The following is a 20,860-nucleotide window of genomic DNA, read 5'->3' as shown; positions in this document are numbered from 1 at the left end:
ACCATGCCTGCCTGGCTAAAGTGATGTTCTTAAAGTGTGTTAAGTCAATGAGTACCTCTTCCCCCCCCACCCTTGGTTCATCCTAATCTTATAAAATTCAAACTGCAGTTTGCACATCCCTCCTTCCTTCCTCCTCCTCCTTCTCCTCCTGCTCCTCCTCCTCCTTCCTCCTCCCCCTCTCTCCTCCTCCTCCTCCTCCTCCTCCTCCTCCTCTTCCTCCTCCTTTCAGTACTTAAATGGTGAAAGTGAAAGGAAAGGAAGGTGTCTGTCCCCTGCCAATTATTTCAGAAGGTCAGGAAATAAGGCACACAGAAAATAGAGGGTGCCTTTTGTCCTGAAAGCAGGTCACACTGCAGTGAAACTTTTCTCATTCCATCTGAATGTAGTATTTGTCTATGATTATAAGCATAAGTTATTAAGAAGGCAGCTTAGCACCATGATTATTAAGTTAAACGGAAGTATCATCCCCCAGGCCCTGACCCTTGGGCTTAAGACTTCCTCAGTCATGGGTTGTTGACTGGGTTTTCAGTACCTGGTATGAACTCCATCTTGCAGAACAAAATTCAAACCTAATCAGGGATCAGTTGGTTGCCACCATAAAAGCTGTGTCCCTAGTGCATGGGCACATCTTACCTGGCAGGTCGGTGTTCTACACCATAGGGTTCTCAGCTGGATGAGACCATAGATGTCTCCTCTCCTGCAGCAATCTCTACAGTACCTTGTAGCACCGAGAAAGCTGCTAAGCAGGGAGGAAGCCACAGTATCAGCTTCATTTCTCTCCACCATTTATCTAAGGTGTGCGGTGTCTTGCACAATAGAATATTATCAACTAGTTACTGCAGGCAATCAAGAAGAGTAACAAGATGCTTTATTGTTTTGGGGCATCTCTATGGCCTCCCTAACAAACAAGTCATTGAGTAATATCTCATGACTAGTACTGAGACCTTTGTTCAGTGACCCTTGACCTTGAGGTACAGCATCATCTAGACATGCGATGCCTCCTCCTTCTACCTCTCCTTCTAACTTATGTTTATTAATTCCTGTATACAGCAGTGAATTTCCACATGGCTTTTTCACAGATCCTTAGTATTGGATAACTCTCCCCTCTCCCTTCACACACCCTCCCCTTGCCACTCTCCCCTCTCAAACCCTCCTGCTTCTCTTCTCAAACCCTCCCCTCTCACCTTTCCCACCCTTCCCCTTCCCTCTCAAACTTTCCCCCTCTCCCTCTTCCTTCTCATACCCACCATTCCCTCTCACCTGGCAGGTCTCCTGTTCTCTTCTCACCTCTCTCCTCTTCTCTCCCCCTCCCTGGATGAGACCATCCCAGTTTCAATTTCTCCCCACCTGCACTGTAATTTCATGTCACCTGTATCAGTACCTTGTAGTTTCACCTGAGAAAGCCTCTTCTAGTTTTCTTGCTTCAAGGATTAAACCATAGCCCTAAATATTTGAAGTGAGGAGCCACATTTGGGGAAGGACCTTTCTGAGCCTGCCACCATTTATTTAAGGTTGTTGTTTTGTCCATTTCTCACAATTTCTGAATATTCAACTTTTACAGTTGCAGGCAATTCCATTTTGTACATGTGTAACAAGATTTTGGGGGCTTATTTTCCTAGGCTCGCTTCCTGAGTTCAACATGTCAAAATTCCTGACAACTGCCATTGCCCCCTCCCTTGTTCACTGCTAGAAGAGGCTGTGTCTTCTTTAAGTTTATGTTCACCTGAAAGAACCTTAAATGGCTTTGTCCCTTTCTGTCTCTACTGTGTACACTTCATCTAGTTGATCAAAAACACTTCACCCACAAAAGCTCGGACCATTCAGCCCTTACCCTGGTCAGCAGCAACTCTCCTGTGAAGCAAGAGTAGTGACCGAGCCATTCCTTTATATTTCTCGGGCAGAGTTAGGTACTGGTTTATTCTGTTGACCTGTGTTCACAAGCTGAGTACTGACTACACAAGGTATTACCCTTTGTAGCTCATTATACAGGGAATGGGAAGGTGCTGCCTGGTGTACGGTGGGTATATATGGGTTGCCCGGGTCACCCCCAAGTTAGACATTTTGATTACATATATTTAAAGCTTCTAAAGACACTTCAAATAAAAAAATATTCCTGCTTTGGACATTACATTTTGTAACATCCATATCATAAATGCTCAGGGTGGGTCTCCCAGAACATCAGAGAAATCTAACGGATGATGTCCCTCAAATTTCTGTTTGTGAGTTCCTATCTATTGAGTGATTCATATGACTCAGAGAGCTCTAGAAAATATAATGAAAAGTTCTCTATGGTGGTGAAGAGGCTTACAATTGACTTTCTAACTGGATATTATGTTCATCAAATTTTGGCTGAAAACCCCATCCTAGGGCCTATTCTATAAATCTATTGGATTTGCTGTGTGGGTGACATTTTTAAATCAGTGATTCTTATCCTTCCTAATACTGCCACTCTGTGATGCAGTTCTTCATGTTATGGTAGCCCCCAACCATATTTTCTGTCATTTTTGTTGCTACTTCAAAACCATAATTTTGATACTGTTATGAATGGTAATGTAAATAATTTTGGAAATAGTTTTGCCAAAGGGGTTGTGACTTTCTGTTCTAAACTAATGTTGTTTTCCTTGTGTTTCAGTTTCCTCTGGCTTACATTGAGGTAAGAAATTTAAATGTTTCATAATCAGAGAGAAATCAATCTGATGAAAGTAACCTGATGGTGGAATGTTGTTGAATGTTGTTGGGTCAGCAGCCCTCTGCCATTCGAGATAATGAGTTTGCTATTTCCCACTTCACTGTTATTTCTTTTTCCCCAAAGAAATATAACCAAGGTCCCAAATGCTTCCATCACCAACACAGTGATCTTAAAAGCATTGTAATACTTAAAACTTTACTAACTTGGGAAATTTACACCCTCATTCACAGGACCCGAAAATGAACCGAATTATGCAGTGGCAGGACATTAAGACGGAGAATGGGCTTAAGCAACTGTCCTTCAGCCTGTCAGCAGAGCCCATTCAGGGCCCCTACAAGATAGTGATTCTCAAACAGTCAGGAGTGAAGGAAGAGCATTCCTTCACTGTCATGGAATTCGGTATGGACTGAGAAAACCAAAAAGAGAAAGTGGGTGTCATAGGTTTCTGGTTATCACAGAATGAAATATTTTGGGTTTTAGGCTTGGTTTCTTCTGACTCTAGCTAAGGCTATCCATCTCCAACTTATAGAAATTTCTGGGATTTTTCAGAAGCAAAATACTGGTGTTCTTGTTTGTTTGTTTAATCAAGTAGATACCCCTGTGGTTTGCAAGAAGTGAAATAGCACATAACCACTCAACATTCTAACTTTATTGGGGGTGAGGACATTGCCTTAATAATGTGAAATCTCCATTTCTGGACAGAGAATGATCATTTAGGCAACAAGACAAGACATTTCACATCTCCTCTCTGAGCATCTCCTCTCTCTCTCTCCCATTAGTGCTTCCCAGATTTGGTGTCGACGTGAAGGTCCCAAACGCCATCTCTGTGTACGATGAAATAATCAATGTGACTGCCTGTGCGACGTGAGTTACCTGCTTCTGTCCTTCTTTCCTTAAGAATGAACTCGGACACAGAAGATCCCTGGAATAATGCCTCATTTTAGAATATGTAGAAATGCTACACTTGTGTCCTTCCCCAACTAGAACATTTCCCCTGTGGTGTTCATGTGTCCTTTACTGCTCTGCATCAATCGCTGTGCAATCATTCGCTGCGTGCATTGCTGATATCAATGGATAAAATCAATTGTTTGAGGCAGTAAAGAGTGCCTGCCTTTGGAGACAGGAAGGGACCTAATAAGATCCACTGACCCATGTGAAGAGAACATAAGCACATCTCCCTGCCCTCTTATGGTCTGACAGAAAGAGCAGAGAAACAAGAGCTCCCTGTCTGCCTCCACCCCTAACCACTGCCACCCAAGTTTAACCTTTAGACATCTCAGCCTTCTGCTTGAATCTCTGGACCTGATAAATGAGGACCTTGTACTACAACCAATAAAAGTTCTATTTAAGTCTAGAACCATAAAGAAGGAACTTGCAGTATGTGCCTCAATCAAACAGAAGACACACACCCCAGCCTACATTGGCTTGTCATTCCAGTGAACCAGCTCAAAAACTAAACCATAGGACAAAGGCCAAAGACTGAGGAGGTGCGTTAGGTTCTGAGTCATTTCCCATCCTCCCCACTCATTTCAGCCCCATCATCTAGTAGCTGAGGATCCTGGTTTGGTTACTTAATCTTTTCATACCACAAAAGGGAGAAAACCAGGTCTTCCTAGGTTCTTAATAGAGGTAAGAACCTATGTTTTATTGTTTATTAATACATTTATTTATTTACATTGCAAATTCTTAGCATATTCACTTAGAATGTGTCAGGAGGCAATGGTGGTCCACGTTTGTGCCCATTATGAAACCACACAGACTCAGTGAGAAGACAGTGGTCTCTTCTTTAGAAAGACCCTGGGTCTCTGTGACTTTATCTTGTGACAGATATACCTATGGGAAGCCTGTCCCGGGACGTGTAAAGATAAGTCTTTGCCATGGAAATCCATCCTTTAGCTCTGAGACAAAGTCTGCATGCAAAGAAGAGAACTCTGAGGTGAGTGAATCTGTTCAAAGACCTTTTTTTAAATATCTAAGGTAACCAACAGAAAGGCACACAGCAAAGATCAGAGGAAACACATAGCCAGATGTTGACAGAGGATGTTCTGGGAATTTGGACTGTAGCTCAGGGATGGAACAGTAGCCCAGGCATGTGTGCAATGCCCAGAAGACCACACTGACAGAAGTGATAATCCTCGGACCCACCACTGTTAAAGGCACATTTCCACAACTTTACTTGGCCACCAAATTTATTTTGAGCACATATTCATTGTATGAAATAGTAGGTTTACAACATTTCCATACACGAGTGTCTTATATTTTAACTATATTCCCCTGTCCCATTGCCACCTCTGTTCTCTTGGGTCCTCATTCTTATGTGTCCTCTTCTCTTCCTAGGTAACCTCCATTACTTTTGTTCCTTGTAGACTATTCTTTGAAGGTGCATTTTCATTAGCACATATAAAATATAAATAGATGTTCAAACCAACAGGCTCCTTCATGATATATTCATTCACTCACGTCATGTCCTTGATTACCTCCCTTAATCCCTACCCCATTCTTTCCATCTGTCCTCCCACCAGACCCTTCCTCCTCCCAAATGGAACAACTGTTTTGCTGTCTTTTGTTCTGTTTTGTTTTACCTTCCATAGGACAGAAAGCATGCCCTGTTGTGTGTCAGAGTCTGGAATATTTTGTAAAAGGTGGTCATCTCCATATCCCTAATGTTCTCCTATTTGGTTTTGATTATCAGTTTATCTGGTGGACTCTCTTGTCTATGACTCATTTAAATGGCAAGCCATGCATGGGAACACATTTTAGTATGCTGATATAGATTCCTTTTGTAGATTCCTGACAGTAGATCATATGGTACCTTGACCTCTCGTTTTCTGAGGATCTTCTAGACTGACTTGGGTAGTGGCTGTACTAGGTTGTAGCCTCACCCACAATGTACGAGATGGGTAGGGCATGAGGCTCTTCTGCTCACTGTAAGCATTAGAGAAAACAGGAATGTTAAACACAAGCTTGTCTCCTCAACAAAGGACACAAGACCACACCTGAACTATTACAGACTCTGCCTTTCTAGACTTTTATCCTGAGCAGTTTCTTGGTCAATAAAACCCACTGTTATGGGAGATGTTATTTGTAATTTACCGACATGTTTTCTGTAGAGCCAAGTGACTCCTGACTCCCACAGACTTTTACATTTATCTTAGTCATTCTCAGCAGCTATTGGTTACCTTTAGCTCTTGATCTAGGTGTGGGGTTTGTGGAATTTCCCCTTTCCACCGCATTGGCAGGTTAACTTGTTTTACCATTGTTTAAATCTTCTTCTGGCAACCACATTGTTGAGATTTTTATGGGTGTCTTTCCCTGTTGTGTCTGAAGGACAGTATTTTTGCAACAGGCATTCTGGTCTTTTACAATCTTCTGACTCTTGTTCCATGATTCTCCCTGATCCTTCAATGTAGGGGTTATGTTGGAGATGTACTGTTGGGGATGGGTAATACTGGGCAATTCTGCATTTTGATGGGTTGTGGATCTCTATAAAGGTCTCCATCTCTTGAAAAATAAGGTTCTTTGATGAGGTAAGACCCACATGCATCTGTAAGCATAAGACTTTAGATACAGTAAAGGACTACATTGGTTAAGGAAAATGGCAGTAGTAGGCTGCTCTCTACAGAGTCCATGTGATTGTTGAAGTTATCCATTTCTTCTTAGTTTAACATTTGTATTTTGGATGAATGTAGAAATCTGTCCACTTCTTTTAAGTTTTCTAAATTAATTTGGTATAGGTTTTTGAAGTATTCCCTTACTTTCAAGTAGTATTGTCCAAATCTCTTCAATTACCCTGCACATTTCTGATTCTATTAATTTGGGTCATTTTCTCTCTTTCATCTGGTTGATTGTTCTAAAGATTAGTCTTGATGATATCTTCTTAAATAACTGTCTCATTCTTTGTATTCTTTCTTTCTGCTCTACTAGTTTCTGCTCTGGTTTTTATTATTTCTTCCTATTTGCCAATACAGAGTTTGGATTGATCTTTCTTTTTTTATGAATCCTTGATTTGTATGATCATGCCATTTATTTGTGTTAAATCTTTTCCTTATTTTAAGCAGCACTCAGAACTAGTTATGTCTCTCTTGCTTTGAATACCTTCAAGAGACTTTTGCGTCATGATTTTATTAATTTAATTCCAGAATTTTAAATTTTATTCTTGACTTCTTTGAATCATTCATTATTATGTAGTGTGTTGTTTGATTTTCATGGATCCATGCAATTTCTTTAACGCCTTTTGCTGTTGATTTTAAGCTCTGTTGCATTGTGGTCAGATAGGATGCACTGGGTTATTTTCATTTTTCTGTATTTTTCAGACTTGCTTTGTTTTTCACTGCATCATCTATTGAAGAAAAAAATTCCTTTCACTACTTCAAAGAAAAATTAGACTTTAGTGTTTCATTTGAATGTTCTATAAATATCTGTTAGGACCAAATGATAAATTGATTTTATTTAATTCTGATGATTCTGCCTTTGTTTTTCGTCCAGATGCCCTATTGGAGGAATTAGGGTGCAGAAATCAACTATAACCACTGAATTGGGTTTCATCTGTGTCTTGAAATTGCATCGTATGCTCTTTATGAAAGTGTGTGTGCTAGACCTTGGTTCATCTATGTTTATAGTTGTAGTGTCTTTCAATTAATTTTTCCACTTTATCAGAATAAAGTGGCCCTCTTTATCTCATCTAATTAATTTTTGCTTGAAATCAGTTTGTTCAGATATTATAATAGCAATGCCTGCTTGTTTTCTGGTTATTTGTTTTGAATACTTTTCCAATCCCTTCACTCAAAGTGGTGTTTACCTTTGAAGATAAAGTAAGTTTCTTGAAAACAACAACAAGTCTGATTTTGTTTCTTAACCCATCCAACCATCCTATGCCTTTTGATTGGAGAATTGAGGCCATTAATATTTAAAGTTATCACTGAAAGGTGCGTGTTGATTGCTGTCATTTTACTTTTGGTGCTATTTATGTTTAATCCTATTTTATGTTTCAGTAATTATAGTTTCATTTGTTTTCTTTCTGAAGTCTGTTAGCTTTGCTTATTCTCCTCTCCTTTCAAAATTCTCAGTAGAGCTGGTTTGGTGGACATGAATTCTGTTAGCCTATTTATAGCCTTACAATTTTTTTCAGTTTAGGAACTTCTTGAGCCTTGTCAGTTGTCTATGTCCTGAGCTTTATAAGTCTTGTTTATGTCCTGAGTCTCAGTAGCCTACTTCCAGATGGAAAGATTAAATTCAGATGAAATTTCTGTGTAACACCCTAACAATTATTTTTTTGGCCAGATGATCAATTTAATGAGTGTGTAGTGGTAAAATCACCCATTATTATTGTACTAGGACCCATCTATCCTTTGTTTAGTAGTGTTTCTTTTATGAACTGTAATGCACTGACATGTTTACTCAGTAATTGGGGGTAGGTATTCCTTTCACTAATAGGTAGTGACTATTTTATTTCTTGTAACTAAATTTGGACTAGTCAATTCTATCATATATGAGTATTGATATTTCTCTTTTTCTCAACTTGGATTTTCTTGATCTATCCCTTCCTAGCCATACATTTTTGATGTGTGTGTGTGTGTGTGTGTGTTCTTTAGAGTCTAATTAGTTAGCTTTTTTTCTTTTGCCACGAGGTGCATTTTATTTTCATCAATCATACAAATAATTTTCTATATCACAGGGAAAACTGAGTGCCTGGGTGGGTTCACAGTACAGCTTGTGGCTTGTGTCTGTCCATCTTCCCCATCAGAAAGGGGTCTCAGAAATGATGAGGTGAGGTGGAGAAATCCTCCTAGGCTTCTAGGAAATTTTACTCCTCTTTTCCTGTTGAATGGTCTCTTTGGTTGGCTGGTGTTCTTCTCATGCTCTTTGGTTTTCTCCAGCTTGGCCTTATTGAAGCTGGCAATTTCCCTCATGGATGGCTTGCCTGCCATTTTCTTAGAACTCTTGAATCTCACTCTGAGCTCGTGCTCCAGTTGCTCCCACTCACATTTCTGCAGCAAAGGATCTAGTCTGTGTCTCTTAATTAAAGAGTTAAAATCATTTACACTTAGAGTTACTGGTGATAATTACGTGTTAATTGCAATGACTATTGGATGATATTTATCTTTTATTAAACATCACATCTGTTGCTGATTTTCTCAGTCTTGTTCTGAATTGATAGCACTCAGATCTTTCTCTGCAGGCTTAAATCCTCTGTGAGATCACCAGTCATTTCCAAGACTACACTATTATTTGTCCAGCATTATGACAATTTGCATATCCTAGGATTCAGTTAGTGAAGAGCTGTGCCCCTTCGTACATATCATGTTTCCCTGCTTCTTCCTGTTTCCTGTATTTTATTTTTTTATTAAATTATTTATTTACTCTATATCCTGTTCAGAGCTTTTCCTCCTTCCTCACCTCCCAGTACCTCCTTCTCACCTCCTCTCACCCCTCCTCCCTTTTTCCTCAGAAAAGGGATGGCTTCCCATGAATATCAACCAGCCTTGGCATACCAAGTTGCAGTAAGACTAGGCACATCTTCTATTGAGGCTACACCAACAAGGCAGCCCAGAAAGGAGAAAGGGATCCAGATAAACTGCCACAACAGCAGAAAACCAAAGTTGTTAGAGCAATGCAATTTAAATGATGTAAAGTTTACTACTATACTGACAATAATTGTAACAATGGAAATGGCAAAAAAAGAGTAAGCTGTTTAGCTAAACTTTAATTTGGAACAAAATAATGGTCCTGGTGACTCTTATCTTTCACAGTTCAGAATAATGTCAATTCTTTCCTATGAAGGCTTTTCTCATTCACAGAACCACACAAGGGAAGCTTCTAAGCACCATTTCATTCTGGAAATGGATTACAGTTTACTTGCCGCCACTAGGTATCAAGCCAACATGTTCATGTCTGGTAGTAAAAAGTACCATTGAGTTTCATCCATGCCTGTGTTTGATATTTTAATAATAGAAAATAATTATTAAGTTCTAATGGCATGCAAGTTAAGTGTTCTGTATATTATAATTGTGATATTGTATTATACTTAATATTCCTTAATAGATGTATTAAGTACTAAGTGGATACTTAGAATATAATCACAGTTTTTATGGATGACCAAGCCAAGACAGCATTGGGAGACTGGTCATGCTCACACAGCAGCACAGTGTTTAGGCTGAGTCCCAGGCCTAGAACCAGAAGACCATGCACTAAGCACTCTCTTTCTGATAGAAGCCCTCGTGTGTGGGTTTCAGTAGACCATCAACCTGACCAGTGTGCCATGTCACCTTGCTTTTATCTTAAATATCAGCTAGACAACAACGGCTGCAGCACACAAGAAGTGAACATCACTGAGTTCCAATTAAAGGAAAATTACCTCAAAGTGCGCCAGGATTTCCATGTGAATGCAACTGTTACAGAAGAAGGGACAGGTATGTGAGTAAGAATATAGGAGATGGTGCTGTGAAAACTGACACCTTTTCACATTGATGGTAGTTCTGAGAATGCAGAAAGCAAGCAACTCTCTAACCAGCTTGGGCCTTCAATGTCATCACTACTTTCTTCCTCAGGGTCAGAGTTCAGTGGATCTGGAAGAATTGAAGTCGAAAGAACCAGAAAAAAATTCCTATTTCTGAAAGCAGATTCATACTTCAGACCTGGGATCCCATTCTTTGTGAAAGTAAGGTGCTTTGTGCTTCATAGGTGGCAGAACTGTAAAAGGTGCTTCAAGGCTGTTCTGCTGATGTTAAGCGTTTCTGACATCATGGGTTGCAAGACTAGAAGCGCAGCTTAGTGGTGGAGTTTGTATTTCACATGGCCAAGCACACGAGTTCAATTCCCAGAACTAAAGTGAAGACTAGGAAAGTTTATCGAGAGGCTCCAAATCTCAAACCTATGCAGCAGAGTTTTCGTTTATAACTGCTGCACCTGAAAACCTTAAACCCCAGAGTATCACCGTGTTTCAATGGTGAAGCAACATGTGCTACATATTCATAACACACCCATGCTCGCTGGTAGCCTCTGCTCCCTCACAAGCTGTTCTTGTGATGGTGTCAGAGCATGTACTTGCAGTGTTTTACAGGATGGGCTCATTGATGGTCCCTTGTGCATAATAGGAAAATAGGAAGCATCTAAAAGCATCTGTTATGAAATTAAGAGTATGATACCTTCAGTCTCTGTACTTTCACAGCATAGCTAGTTCTGCAGGTATAGATTTTCAGAAACTAATTTTTGCAGACTGAATTAGTGGCTGCATCTTTGGAATCTTTGTATAATACTGAAACAGGGGTTTCTCTTCTGTGTCATATACCCATGCCTAGACTATACCTTTCTTCCTTGTTCAATTTAGGTCCGCCTAGTGGATATCAAGGGAGATCCTATCCCAAATGAGCAGGTCCTCATCAAAGCACGAGAAGCTGGCTACACCAATGCTACTACCACTGATCAGCATGGCTTGGCAAAGTTCTCCATAGATACCAGCGGCATCTCAGACTATTCCCTCAGTATCAAAGTAAGTCAGAAATGAGGAGGACATAAGATACAAGGTGAGACTTTGCAACAGCTTGAGCTCAATGTGTAGCTTAATGAAAAAAATATCCCATGCCAAACTCTTATTTTAAGGCAAAGCACGAAATGTTTCTGACCACTCATAAAAGTATCAGCATAGATTGTGAACACATTTTAAACACAATATTTTTCATTGTCTCTTTTGCTTTATTTATGTTTGAAATATCTCAAGTTAGGACCTTGAAGCAAAAAAAATGATTAAATGTTCATTTTCATCTACTTAGTCAAGGATATTTGTTGTGTATCCTCAAATTCATTACCCAAATATGTTGTGCCCATTTTATCAAACAAGAGATACTTATGTGTCACTGAATGTGACTGACATTACGATAGTTCCTGCTTGAGGTGCACAAAGTCAGTGTGGGGAGAGGAGAAAGAGAGATTCAACACTTTCTAGAAATGCAATTTGGAAATACAAAAACTCTAGAGATCTGCAATCTGCAGTCAGCTGGAATTCGACAGAGTCCCCCCTGTATATCATATCTTAGTCAGATATGTCACAAAGGGGAGCCATTTGAAGAGAAGCTCACTATCTGACTTTCCAGGAGAGGTCTCTGAAGACCCTGAGGTCTTACATCTCTAAGTCCCAATAGTCTTTTCCCCAGCTGTCTCAGCAGGCGCCTCTCTGAGAACCCCTGTGGGGACAGCAATGCCAGGGGTGACTTACACACATCTCTGGCTGCAAATTTAAATGGTGGAACTCATAATCTATATGAGTTCTTATAGAAAGAAGCTGAAAAGCATGTCCCTTTGCAAACAGCAGATGGACCCTAGAGATAGGGTGGAGTGTGGATTTCGATGGAGGAGGGAAAGAGCAGTGTGACACTCACTAGGTGGCCAGCCAGTGTCTCATTACTCAGATGGCTTTGGTTTGGAGGTTTTCTGCAAGCCCAGAGGCTCAGAGTCACATACAGGATAAGATGTCAAACTTAATTATCTCCAGTCCTCCACCACAACACCTGTCCATGCAGTCACACACGCACACGTGGACTGATAGGGTTCCTCGGTTGTAAGGAGAAATTCCATCAGAATAGGTTTAGCTGGCCTGATTGGATCACACGTAGCTCCCATTGTCATTATTTAACATCTCCCTACACAAATACGGTACCTAGACTCAGTGACCAGAAGTGAGCCCTGCAGAGCGGCACACATTATCTTAGCTCAGTTAATGGCTGAGGCAGGTGCGCTCATCTTCTGATTGCCCATCTGCCTTGATCGTCTTGTCTGGATCTCAGATAGGACAAGGCTCACTACTGTCTATTCTTCTCCTGGGACTCCTGGTGACCCTAGAAATGAAGCCTGAGGGAGAGCACCGTGTCTTCCTAAGTCAAGAAAATTGGTTTTCCTTTTTCCTTTGTGATCTTATTTCAGGTTTTCATCCTTCTCCCTCTCCTCCTTTGAATTTTATGTTTTTGTTTTGTTTTGTTCTTTACTGAGGATAGAAAGTATCAGGCTTTATTCTGGAATTTCATACATTTTGTCGCTTCATCCTCCTCTCCCGATTATCCCTCCAGCCCCCCAAGTTGCTCCCCACTCATATACTTTGGCTCCCAAGTCTTCCTTCCACGTCCTCATAACAGAGTGCAGACTCCTCTTGTGTTCTTCCCTGATTTTCTTTCTCCTTCTTCGGCCTTGTTTCCTTTCTTTCTGATCTTAATTATTTTTTCCTTTTTTAGTCTTCCTTTACTGCTGCTTGAGTAATAAAGTTTATCCCTTTTTTTTTTGACTAACGTTTAATGGACATTGTGTTTTCCACTTTCTATGCATTAGAATTTGGGGTAGAGTGGCTATTTTTAATTGTTTTTTTAATTACATCCATACATGTGATTTGCTTTGTTGTTGATGGATTTATTGAAATGTCCTCCATGTTCCTGGGGTTTGTTGAAATTCAAGCCTTTGGAAAGGGCTACTCATGATGAAAATGTCCTTATTATAGCAGATGTTCTATAGCAATCACTAGAGATGTATACATGGAAACATTTAAATAGATGGAAAAAAATTTACCCCAAAGTGCTTAATTTTTCAGTAACTGAACTCAAAGCTATTGAAGCACATGAAATGTTATATAAATAATTTTACAGTTCTAATTTGTAAAATTATTTATGACAAAATTGGACACATGTACAATACCTACACACACACACACACACACACACACACACACACACACACACACACACTGCCCAATGGAATAAAGAATAGATTATAGATTTTGCCCAATAAATCAAGAAACAAAAATTCTGATTTTTTTAAAAATGGAAATATAATAAATAACTTAAATAAGAAAAAACCTAAGTAGATGGTTTCACTGATAGACTAGATATAATGGAAGAAAAATACCAGGATTTACAGATAGTGAAAAATTATTATTACACTTAATCAGTGGTAACAAAAAACTAAAAAATCATGGCCCCAACTCTCAAGGCCTCTAGAACTCAGTTAGGAGACAAGGCCTGGAGGTGTTGGCATTGCACAGAGTGGAACATGCAAGAAAGTGTCATGGAAACCCACTCAGTGGACGAACAGAACATCCCCAAGGCTGAGAAAAGATACAGACATGAGAGTACAGGAGACATTTAGAATGACAGACAACTAGAAAAGAACTCCTCAATTAAAATGCCAAGAATACAGACACAACAATAAACAGATTACTAAGTGCTGCAAGAGGGAAAGTCCAGCTAACTTACAAAGACAAACTATTAAAATAGTAACAGTCCTAGCCACAGAAACTCTGAAGGCTCAGACCCTGGGATGATGGAATTAAAGTTGAAAATAATTAAATAAATAGATAAAACAAAACAAAAAGCTGGCAACCACCTTTACTATTCAGATGAAGTTGTCTTGTCAAATTGAAAAGAAAAATTGATGATTTTTAATAAACAAACCTACTCTTTCCAAACCCAAGATCCATCATCTACATGTCCTCCCTTATCAGGACCAGGCATATATTTCAAAACTAAACAAAATAAATAATTTTTAAAAATAAATAATTCATCAGGAAGATCCACTCATGTAAATGAGTTCAAATTCCTACTCATGGTGGCTCAAACCATCTGTATCCCCCAAAATTAGTTAAAATAGAAAAAAAACCATCAATTGTCATAAAATGAAATATACAAGTAAAATAGTAAAACCAGTATGATGGTACAAGTATAAGTAAAAGGACAAGTAGGTATAAAATGCAAATTAAATTGTGTAAATATCTCACTTTAGCATATATAGTGTGCATTGATAGATTTGTATCATCCTGGCTTTGGATGTTCAATGTAAAGAGACCAGATTAAATCCTCAAAATTTTGACACCAGACTGGGACTGCTAAGACACACAGCCTTGTAGTCTAGGGATGCTTACCTGCCTCCCAGCCTCTCTAACAGTCTAAGACAACTATTGTTGAACTACCCAGACCACACTGTAAGTTAATCTAATACTCTTTTAGTTTATCTTCATTCTGTCAGCTCTGTTCTTCTAGATAAACTTAATGTAACCATCAAAAAATATAAACATAGTAATGTAACATTCAACACTAACTGTAAGTAAATACCAATTTACATCTCTGCATACAAAATAGAAATGAGCATAATAGATTTTAAAACAACATCCAACTATTTGCTGTGTACAGGAAACTCACCTCATAAAAATGATAGCACAGAGACTGAATTGAATGAAAGAAAAATTATAGTTCAGCTAAATGAAACTCTAAAATAAGAATTAGTTACTATGCCCATATATGACAAGTAGATTTCAAGCATTTTAAAAATGAAATAATGCATCAGGAAGATACACATATAAATGTATATCGCCCAAAAGTTGGTTCAATGATTTTCATAAAAAACAAACACAACTAGAGTAAAAGGACAAATAGGTATAAATGCAAATTATTGTGTAAGTAACTTCATATATAGTGTGCATTGATAGATGTATCATTGTACCAAGAAATCTCAGATTAAACTGCACCTTGCATCACACAGCTTTAGCATCTGCCTACAGAACACAATATCTAATAGTGATGAGATACACATTCCCATCAGCAACTGATGGATGTAAACCAGTTCAAATATTTTAAATCATGTTATCATGATAAAAAACACTATAATTACAAATAAATAATGAGACAAACTAGAGAGCATAAACATGTATTTATACCAAATAATACTCTTGACAGTGATCATTGAAACATTGACAGTATCAGAAGGGTGATTTTTTTTTATTTCTAGATTAAAAAAAAAACTACATCAGAATATTTACAGTCTACAGGGATTTAAATTCTAAGAGGTGTGTGTATAGTAAACCCCTACACTAAATAATCAGATCCCTATCAAATAAATAGCCTTATGCTGTATCTCAAACTGTTACCAAGAACAGGACAAATACAAAATTAGTGAAAGGAAGGAAATAATAAATATGGCTGAAAGTAATGATGGGGACAAAAGGAACAGTAAACCCACTGAAACCAAATAAATCAGATCCTTTATCAAATAAATACTATGAAATCCATGGGGTTCTTATAATCTCAAAGCCTTCATTATAATAAATTAGAAAATCCAGTAGAGACAAGTGAATTTCTGGATATTTATATTGTACCAAAACTGAGCCAAAAGGATGTTAAAAAAAAAAACCTAAATGGATCTGAAATGAGAAACAGAACTGAAGGGAAAAAGGAACCCAGTAAAAATTTTGCTAACTGAAAAACTTAAAAAAAAAAGAAATAAAAAGTATAAAGACTCAAAATAAGGAATGCTGCCTAAACCATTCTATGAATCTAGAATAACCCAGAGACCACAACTAGATGAGGAAACAGTGACAAGAAACCTTCAGACTAACTTACCATATGGACATTAAAGGAAAGTCTGCATTGAAATTCTTTCATGCCAAACTCAACCACACATTAAACAAATTATGTACCATGATCAAACTGATTTCATACCAAGAATGCATGGGTGGTTTCACATTTGTAAGCTGAGAACTGTGAAACAGCATATGAACAGAATCAAGAGTTAAGAATCACATGGGCATCTCAGTAGACCCAACAAATCATCTATTTTCAAGACTCTAAGTACAAATGGTCAGGAAACACATGCAAAGATGCTCACCACACTTGGCTCTCAATAAAAAGCAGGCTAACACTATGTTGAAAGTTCATCTCACCCATCAAAATGGCTATCATCAGGAAAGCAAATATTGGCAAGGTTATGAGAACAAGGGAACCTATATGCACAGCTGGTGAGAAGATAAATTAGCATGACCATGAAACTCAGAGCTTCTACAAAAACCCAAAATGAAAGCAGTGTATAGTGCAGGCATGCCACAGACATATGCATGTCCATATGAGTCAAAGCTAACATATAATAGAGATCTACATCCCCATGGCAATCTCAGCAGTTCTCAACACAATTTGAGCAATGGAGCCAACTTTAATGCCTAGTGATGGATGAGTGTTTACAGAGACTCTTATGCAATGTATGGAAGCATCACCTGTCAATATAATGCTGTTGGCCTATTACCTTAGGCAGGAAGCAGGGAGGTAGAAATTCTGGTACAGAGAAGATTTCTGGGATAAAGTCAAGCATGGGGGCTTAACCCCAAACTGAGAAAAGGTAACCAACAGAATAGAACAAACAGGATAATTAAATATGACCTAACGGGAGAAGCCAAGGTTTTGGACTAGACAATTATTCATAATAATCCAGTCTCGGAGTCATTATTTCATGAACTTGGGCACAGGTGGAAAAGCCCACTGTTACATGAGTGGATAGAGAAAATTGGAAATACATGCACATTTACTTGTACTTTTACTCAGATAATTATAAGAAAGCCATCTTGTGTATAGAGAGATGAATGGATATAGAAATTGTCAATTTAAGAAAAAAGTATAAGACTAGGAGAAAATGGCCCCCATGTGTGGAAAGAACACAGTGAAGTAGAGAGGGGCTACTAAGGAAGAAGGAAACCAGCACGAAACATAGGATTGGGTAGTACGGTGGCTGAGTATACTCAGAGTGCTCTACATTAATATATGAAAAGGTTCTCATCAGCCCATTAATTCATCATTCATTATGCTCCAAAATTCATATATGTAAAAAAATTCATTATATATTAGATGCACAAAAAATACTTCCTTTGTCTCATAAAAATAATTCACTTCCCTTTTCTCTCTTCCCAAGTATAAATATTTGCCTCAATTCTGAAAATTCAGGGTGTTAGACATCAATTCATTTAATGAAATTCCCCTCCCTTTTTATTAAGATATACAAAATATTTAATCATTAAATGAGATGGGAAAATCTGCTGATTCATCACAGAAGAGAGATTCTGCCTAGGCAGTCTACAGTACAGTATTTTCTTGTTTCTCCAGATCTACCACAAGGAGGAAAATTCATGTAGTGATTCCTCTTGCACAGCAGAAAGACATGCAGAGGAACATCATGAGGCTTATGCTGTTTACTCCCTCAGCAAGAGCTACATCTACCTTGACTCAGAAGCTGGCGTCTTGCCCTGCAACCAGATCCACACAGTTCAGGCGCATTTTATTCTGAAGGGGCAGGTCTTGGGAGTGCTGCCACAGATTGTTTTCCACTACCTGGTGAGTTCTGGGTCCAAGTTGGAAAAAAGAAAGGAAAAGAAAAGAAAGAAAAAGAGAAAAGAAAAGACCATGTCTCTCCTGACTCATTGAGATCTAGGCTGGGTATTTCTGCCTGGAGTACAATAGATTCTTCTATTTCTTCTAGCACAGTTAGAAGAAAGCCTTGCAAAACACAGATGTAAGTTTGGAAAATACTTTCCATTGTAGGTCATGGCCCAGGGCAGCATCCTCCAGACTGGAAACCACACTCATCAAGTGGAGTCAGGAGTATGTAAGTGTTTCCTCACACCGAAATATTTCTCCAACTGAGTGTCCACATACGCACCATGGAATCTCATGACTGAGCAACTAGCAGTGCCATCATGTTTGTGTGTCTCTGTAAACATTCTACACAGTAGGAACTCATGGCTCTGCCCTCTAATGTGAGTTATTACTCATACCATGACCTTCAGGGAAAAAGTCCCAGAGTCCCAAACTGAGTATCCTTCGACATGGTGAAATATCTATTGTGAATAAGTAACACCTGAGTACACAATGTACCGCGAGATATGACCCATGTGCAGAAACTGTGCTCTCACATGCAGATTATCCTCAACATGGCAAAGGAGTTATCTTAGTGTCTGTCCAAAAAAATAATAATAATTTGTAGCCTTGGTCCCTCCCATTCTAGATACAATGATTTTTATGTATTTGATTCATTTTTATTATTTTTAAATTATGTGTGAAGTGCTTGTGGGTAACTATGGGCATGTCAATACAGGTCCTCTGAAAGCCAGAGGCATCAGAACCCCTAGATATCCTGGACCTAGAATTACAGAGATCTGAGCACCCTGGTGTGGGTGCTGGGAATCAAACTTGAAGAGCATTAAGTGATCTTAACTTATGAACTCTCTCTCCAGTCCTTTATTTTAACTTTTAAAGACATTTTATTTATTCTTTGAAAGTTACATATATTTATCCAATGTATTTTAATCATACACTCTCTGCACTAATCCCCCCTCTCTCGACTCCTCTCTGCCTACCTCACCAGGCCCCTTGCCTATTTTATGTGATTTTTCCATAACCCATTGAATTCTGTTAGTGCTACCCATACATGACAGTATTGGGCCAGTCCCTGAAACATGGACAGTCTACCAGGAGCCGCATCACTGAAGAGATCTGACTCTTTCTCCTCTCAGCAGCCATCAACTGTGTTAGCTCCTTAGCTAAGAATGTGTCTTCACAAACCCCTCCCCTTCCATGCTGGAATATTGATGGGCTTGGCTGTTGTGAAGGTCTTGGGCAGGAAACCATAGCTGCTGTGACTTCTGAGTGAAGTCACCCTGTCATCTCCTCATACTTGCTCAGTTCTACTGAAACTTGACTCACTTGTCACTCCCTTAATCAGGCCTCTTCCACCCACTCCTTAAAATCCCAAGTCACCACTGAATCCTGGTAATCTTGATGCTCTGTTCTGGTCATCCTTCCCTTTCCAAAGAGCACTTACCACATGCAAACACATTTTCTATAATTTAGCTTTTATTATTCATCTCCCTTCATGGCCATATCAACTGCAGGGAGCACAATTGAAACCATGCACTATTTACAGGCGTCTCACCCAAGATAATGACAGTAAAACTCTTCTTCATATTGAATTAAAAACAGGACTGGTTAGGAATAGTTATATGATCACTCTAATAGCTTCAAAATTATTATTGACACTGACTAATAGCATGTTCTAGATGTAAACCTGTGTGCTCCATGCAGTCACAGATAACTTTCAAGTAATTTCTAGAAGTGGTAGATACTCAGTAGATGATCAACAAATTCACTGAAAGGGGGCTTCCTTGTCATTGATCAATTATAAAAACTATTTAGCTGTTCAATAAGATATGCAGTCAGTTCTTCAACAAACACTAAGAGGGAATCAGAGCATTGATCTTGAGAAGTTTTATGAGTCCCCTCAGGGTCACCAGAAACAATAAGTGAGACTTCAAAACGCACAAAGTTCTCTGAAGAGAAGTAAATACTGTGAACATTGCATTGAAAACCAGTTCAGTACAAAGCAATGCCTGTTCTATGAAACATGTCTGGCTCCTCTGAGGTGATTATTAATTTTCAGCTTCCAGAGTACCAGGATTTCCCCTTATCATTCTTCCTTTTATCTGAATAATAAAAGGGACATAAGCTAAGGTTCTCTCATCCTGTTTATAACGGGAAGATCTAACATGGTGTTTGGGATGCCGAGGTATAAAAGAGATATGAGGTTAGTATATGATTGGCTATCAATAACCAATATAACTTTGACAGTTAACATCCTGGTGGGAGATTATCTTTGAGATACCCTCCTGAGATCATTAGCATGCAAACAACTAACCACAGGACAGGAAGACGCCTCCCACATCTAGACAGTCCTCCAAATCCCTGTGTTCAGTTATTTGTGTCTTCCTGTCAGTATTCTGACCCATAACCATCTCTTCCCATTCCCTCCAGCTCAAGTACAAGGCAACTTCGCCTTGGAGATCCCTGTGGAGTTCAGCATGGTTCCCGTGGCTAAAATGCTCATCTACACCATCTTGCCTGATGGAGAAGTGATTGCAGATTCTGTAACGTTTCAAGTTGAAAAATGTCTTCGCAACAAAGTAAGGGATTTATTTCCTAAAATTTCTATTTAAAACAGGGGAGTCTTAAAGACACAGATTTCAGATCAATATGCTAAACCCAGTCATTGTTGTGTGCCTATTGGCAAAGATGAGAATGGTTCCAGAGTGCCAGATTTGAGTTCATAAACCACACACGGTCAGAGGTTACGAGAAAGGAAACAAGGAGGTGGACAGCAGGAGAGGAGAAGGACTCCTTAGTACCTACTTTAACATTGTGAAGCTTACTTTGTGCTGTATTTACCTGTGTATGCACATGCACATGTGAATGAACACTTGTGGCAGAAAGAGAAGTTTTAGAAGTCCATGTTCTCCTTATTCGTGAGTCACAGAGGTCATGCTCAGGTCAACAGACTTGCCAGCAGGTGCCTTTACCCACTGAGTCATCTCATAGACCCTTAATGTCA

At 39.0% G+C, this 20,860-nt stretch overlaps 1 protein-coding gene and 1 pseudogene across 1 annotated transcript in view; one reads left to right on the top strand and one right to left on the bottom strand.

Moving 5' to 3' along the window:
• LOC116904607 (murinoglobulin-1) overlaps positions 1 to 20,860 on the top strand; it is a 49,915-nt gene that overhangs the window by 8,202 nt on the left and 20,853 nt on the right. The window contains exons 5-14 of the mRNA XM_032907403.1: positions 2,633 to 2,653; positions 2,920 to 3,088; positions 3,469 to 3,553; positions 4,517 to 4,625; positions 9,978 to 10,098; positions 10,237 to 10,346; positions 11,016 to 11,177; positions 17,587 to 17,814; positions 18,022 to 18,085; positions 20,287 to 20,435. Of these exons, the coding sequence (XP_032763294.1) occupies positions 2,633 to 2,653; positions 2,920 to 3,088; positions 3,469 to 3,553; positions 4,517 to 4,625; positions 9,978 to 10,098; positions 10,237 to 10,346; positions 11,016 to 11,177; positions 17,587 to 17,814; positions 18,022 to 18,085; positions 20,287 to 20,435 (1,218 nt within the window). The remainder of the gene's footprint in view (positions 1 to 2,632; positions 2,654 to 2,919; positions 3,089 to 3,468; positions 3,554 to 4,516; positions 4,626 to 9,977; positions 10,099 to 10,236; positions 10,347 to 11,015; positions 11,178 to 17,586; positions 17,815 to 18,021; positions 18,086 to 20,286; positions 20,436 to 20,860) is intronic.
• LOC116904608 lies at positions 8,483 to 8,616 on the bottom strand (annotated as a pseudogene).

The sequence above is a fragment of the Rattus rattus genome, chromosome 6 (assembly GCF_011064425.1).
Source record: "Rattus rattus isolate New Zealand chromosome 6, Rrattus_CSIRO_v1, whole genome shotgun sequence".
NCBI classification, from domain to species: Eukaryota; Metazoa; Chordata; class Mammalia; order Rodentia; family Muridae; genus Rattus; species Rattus rattus.
This window is presented reverse-complemented; position numbering and strand designations above follow the sequence as displayed.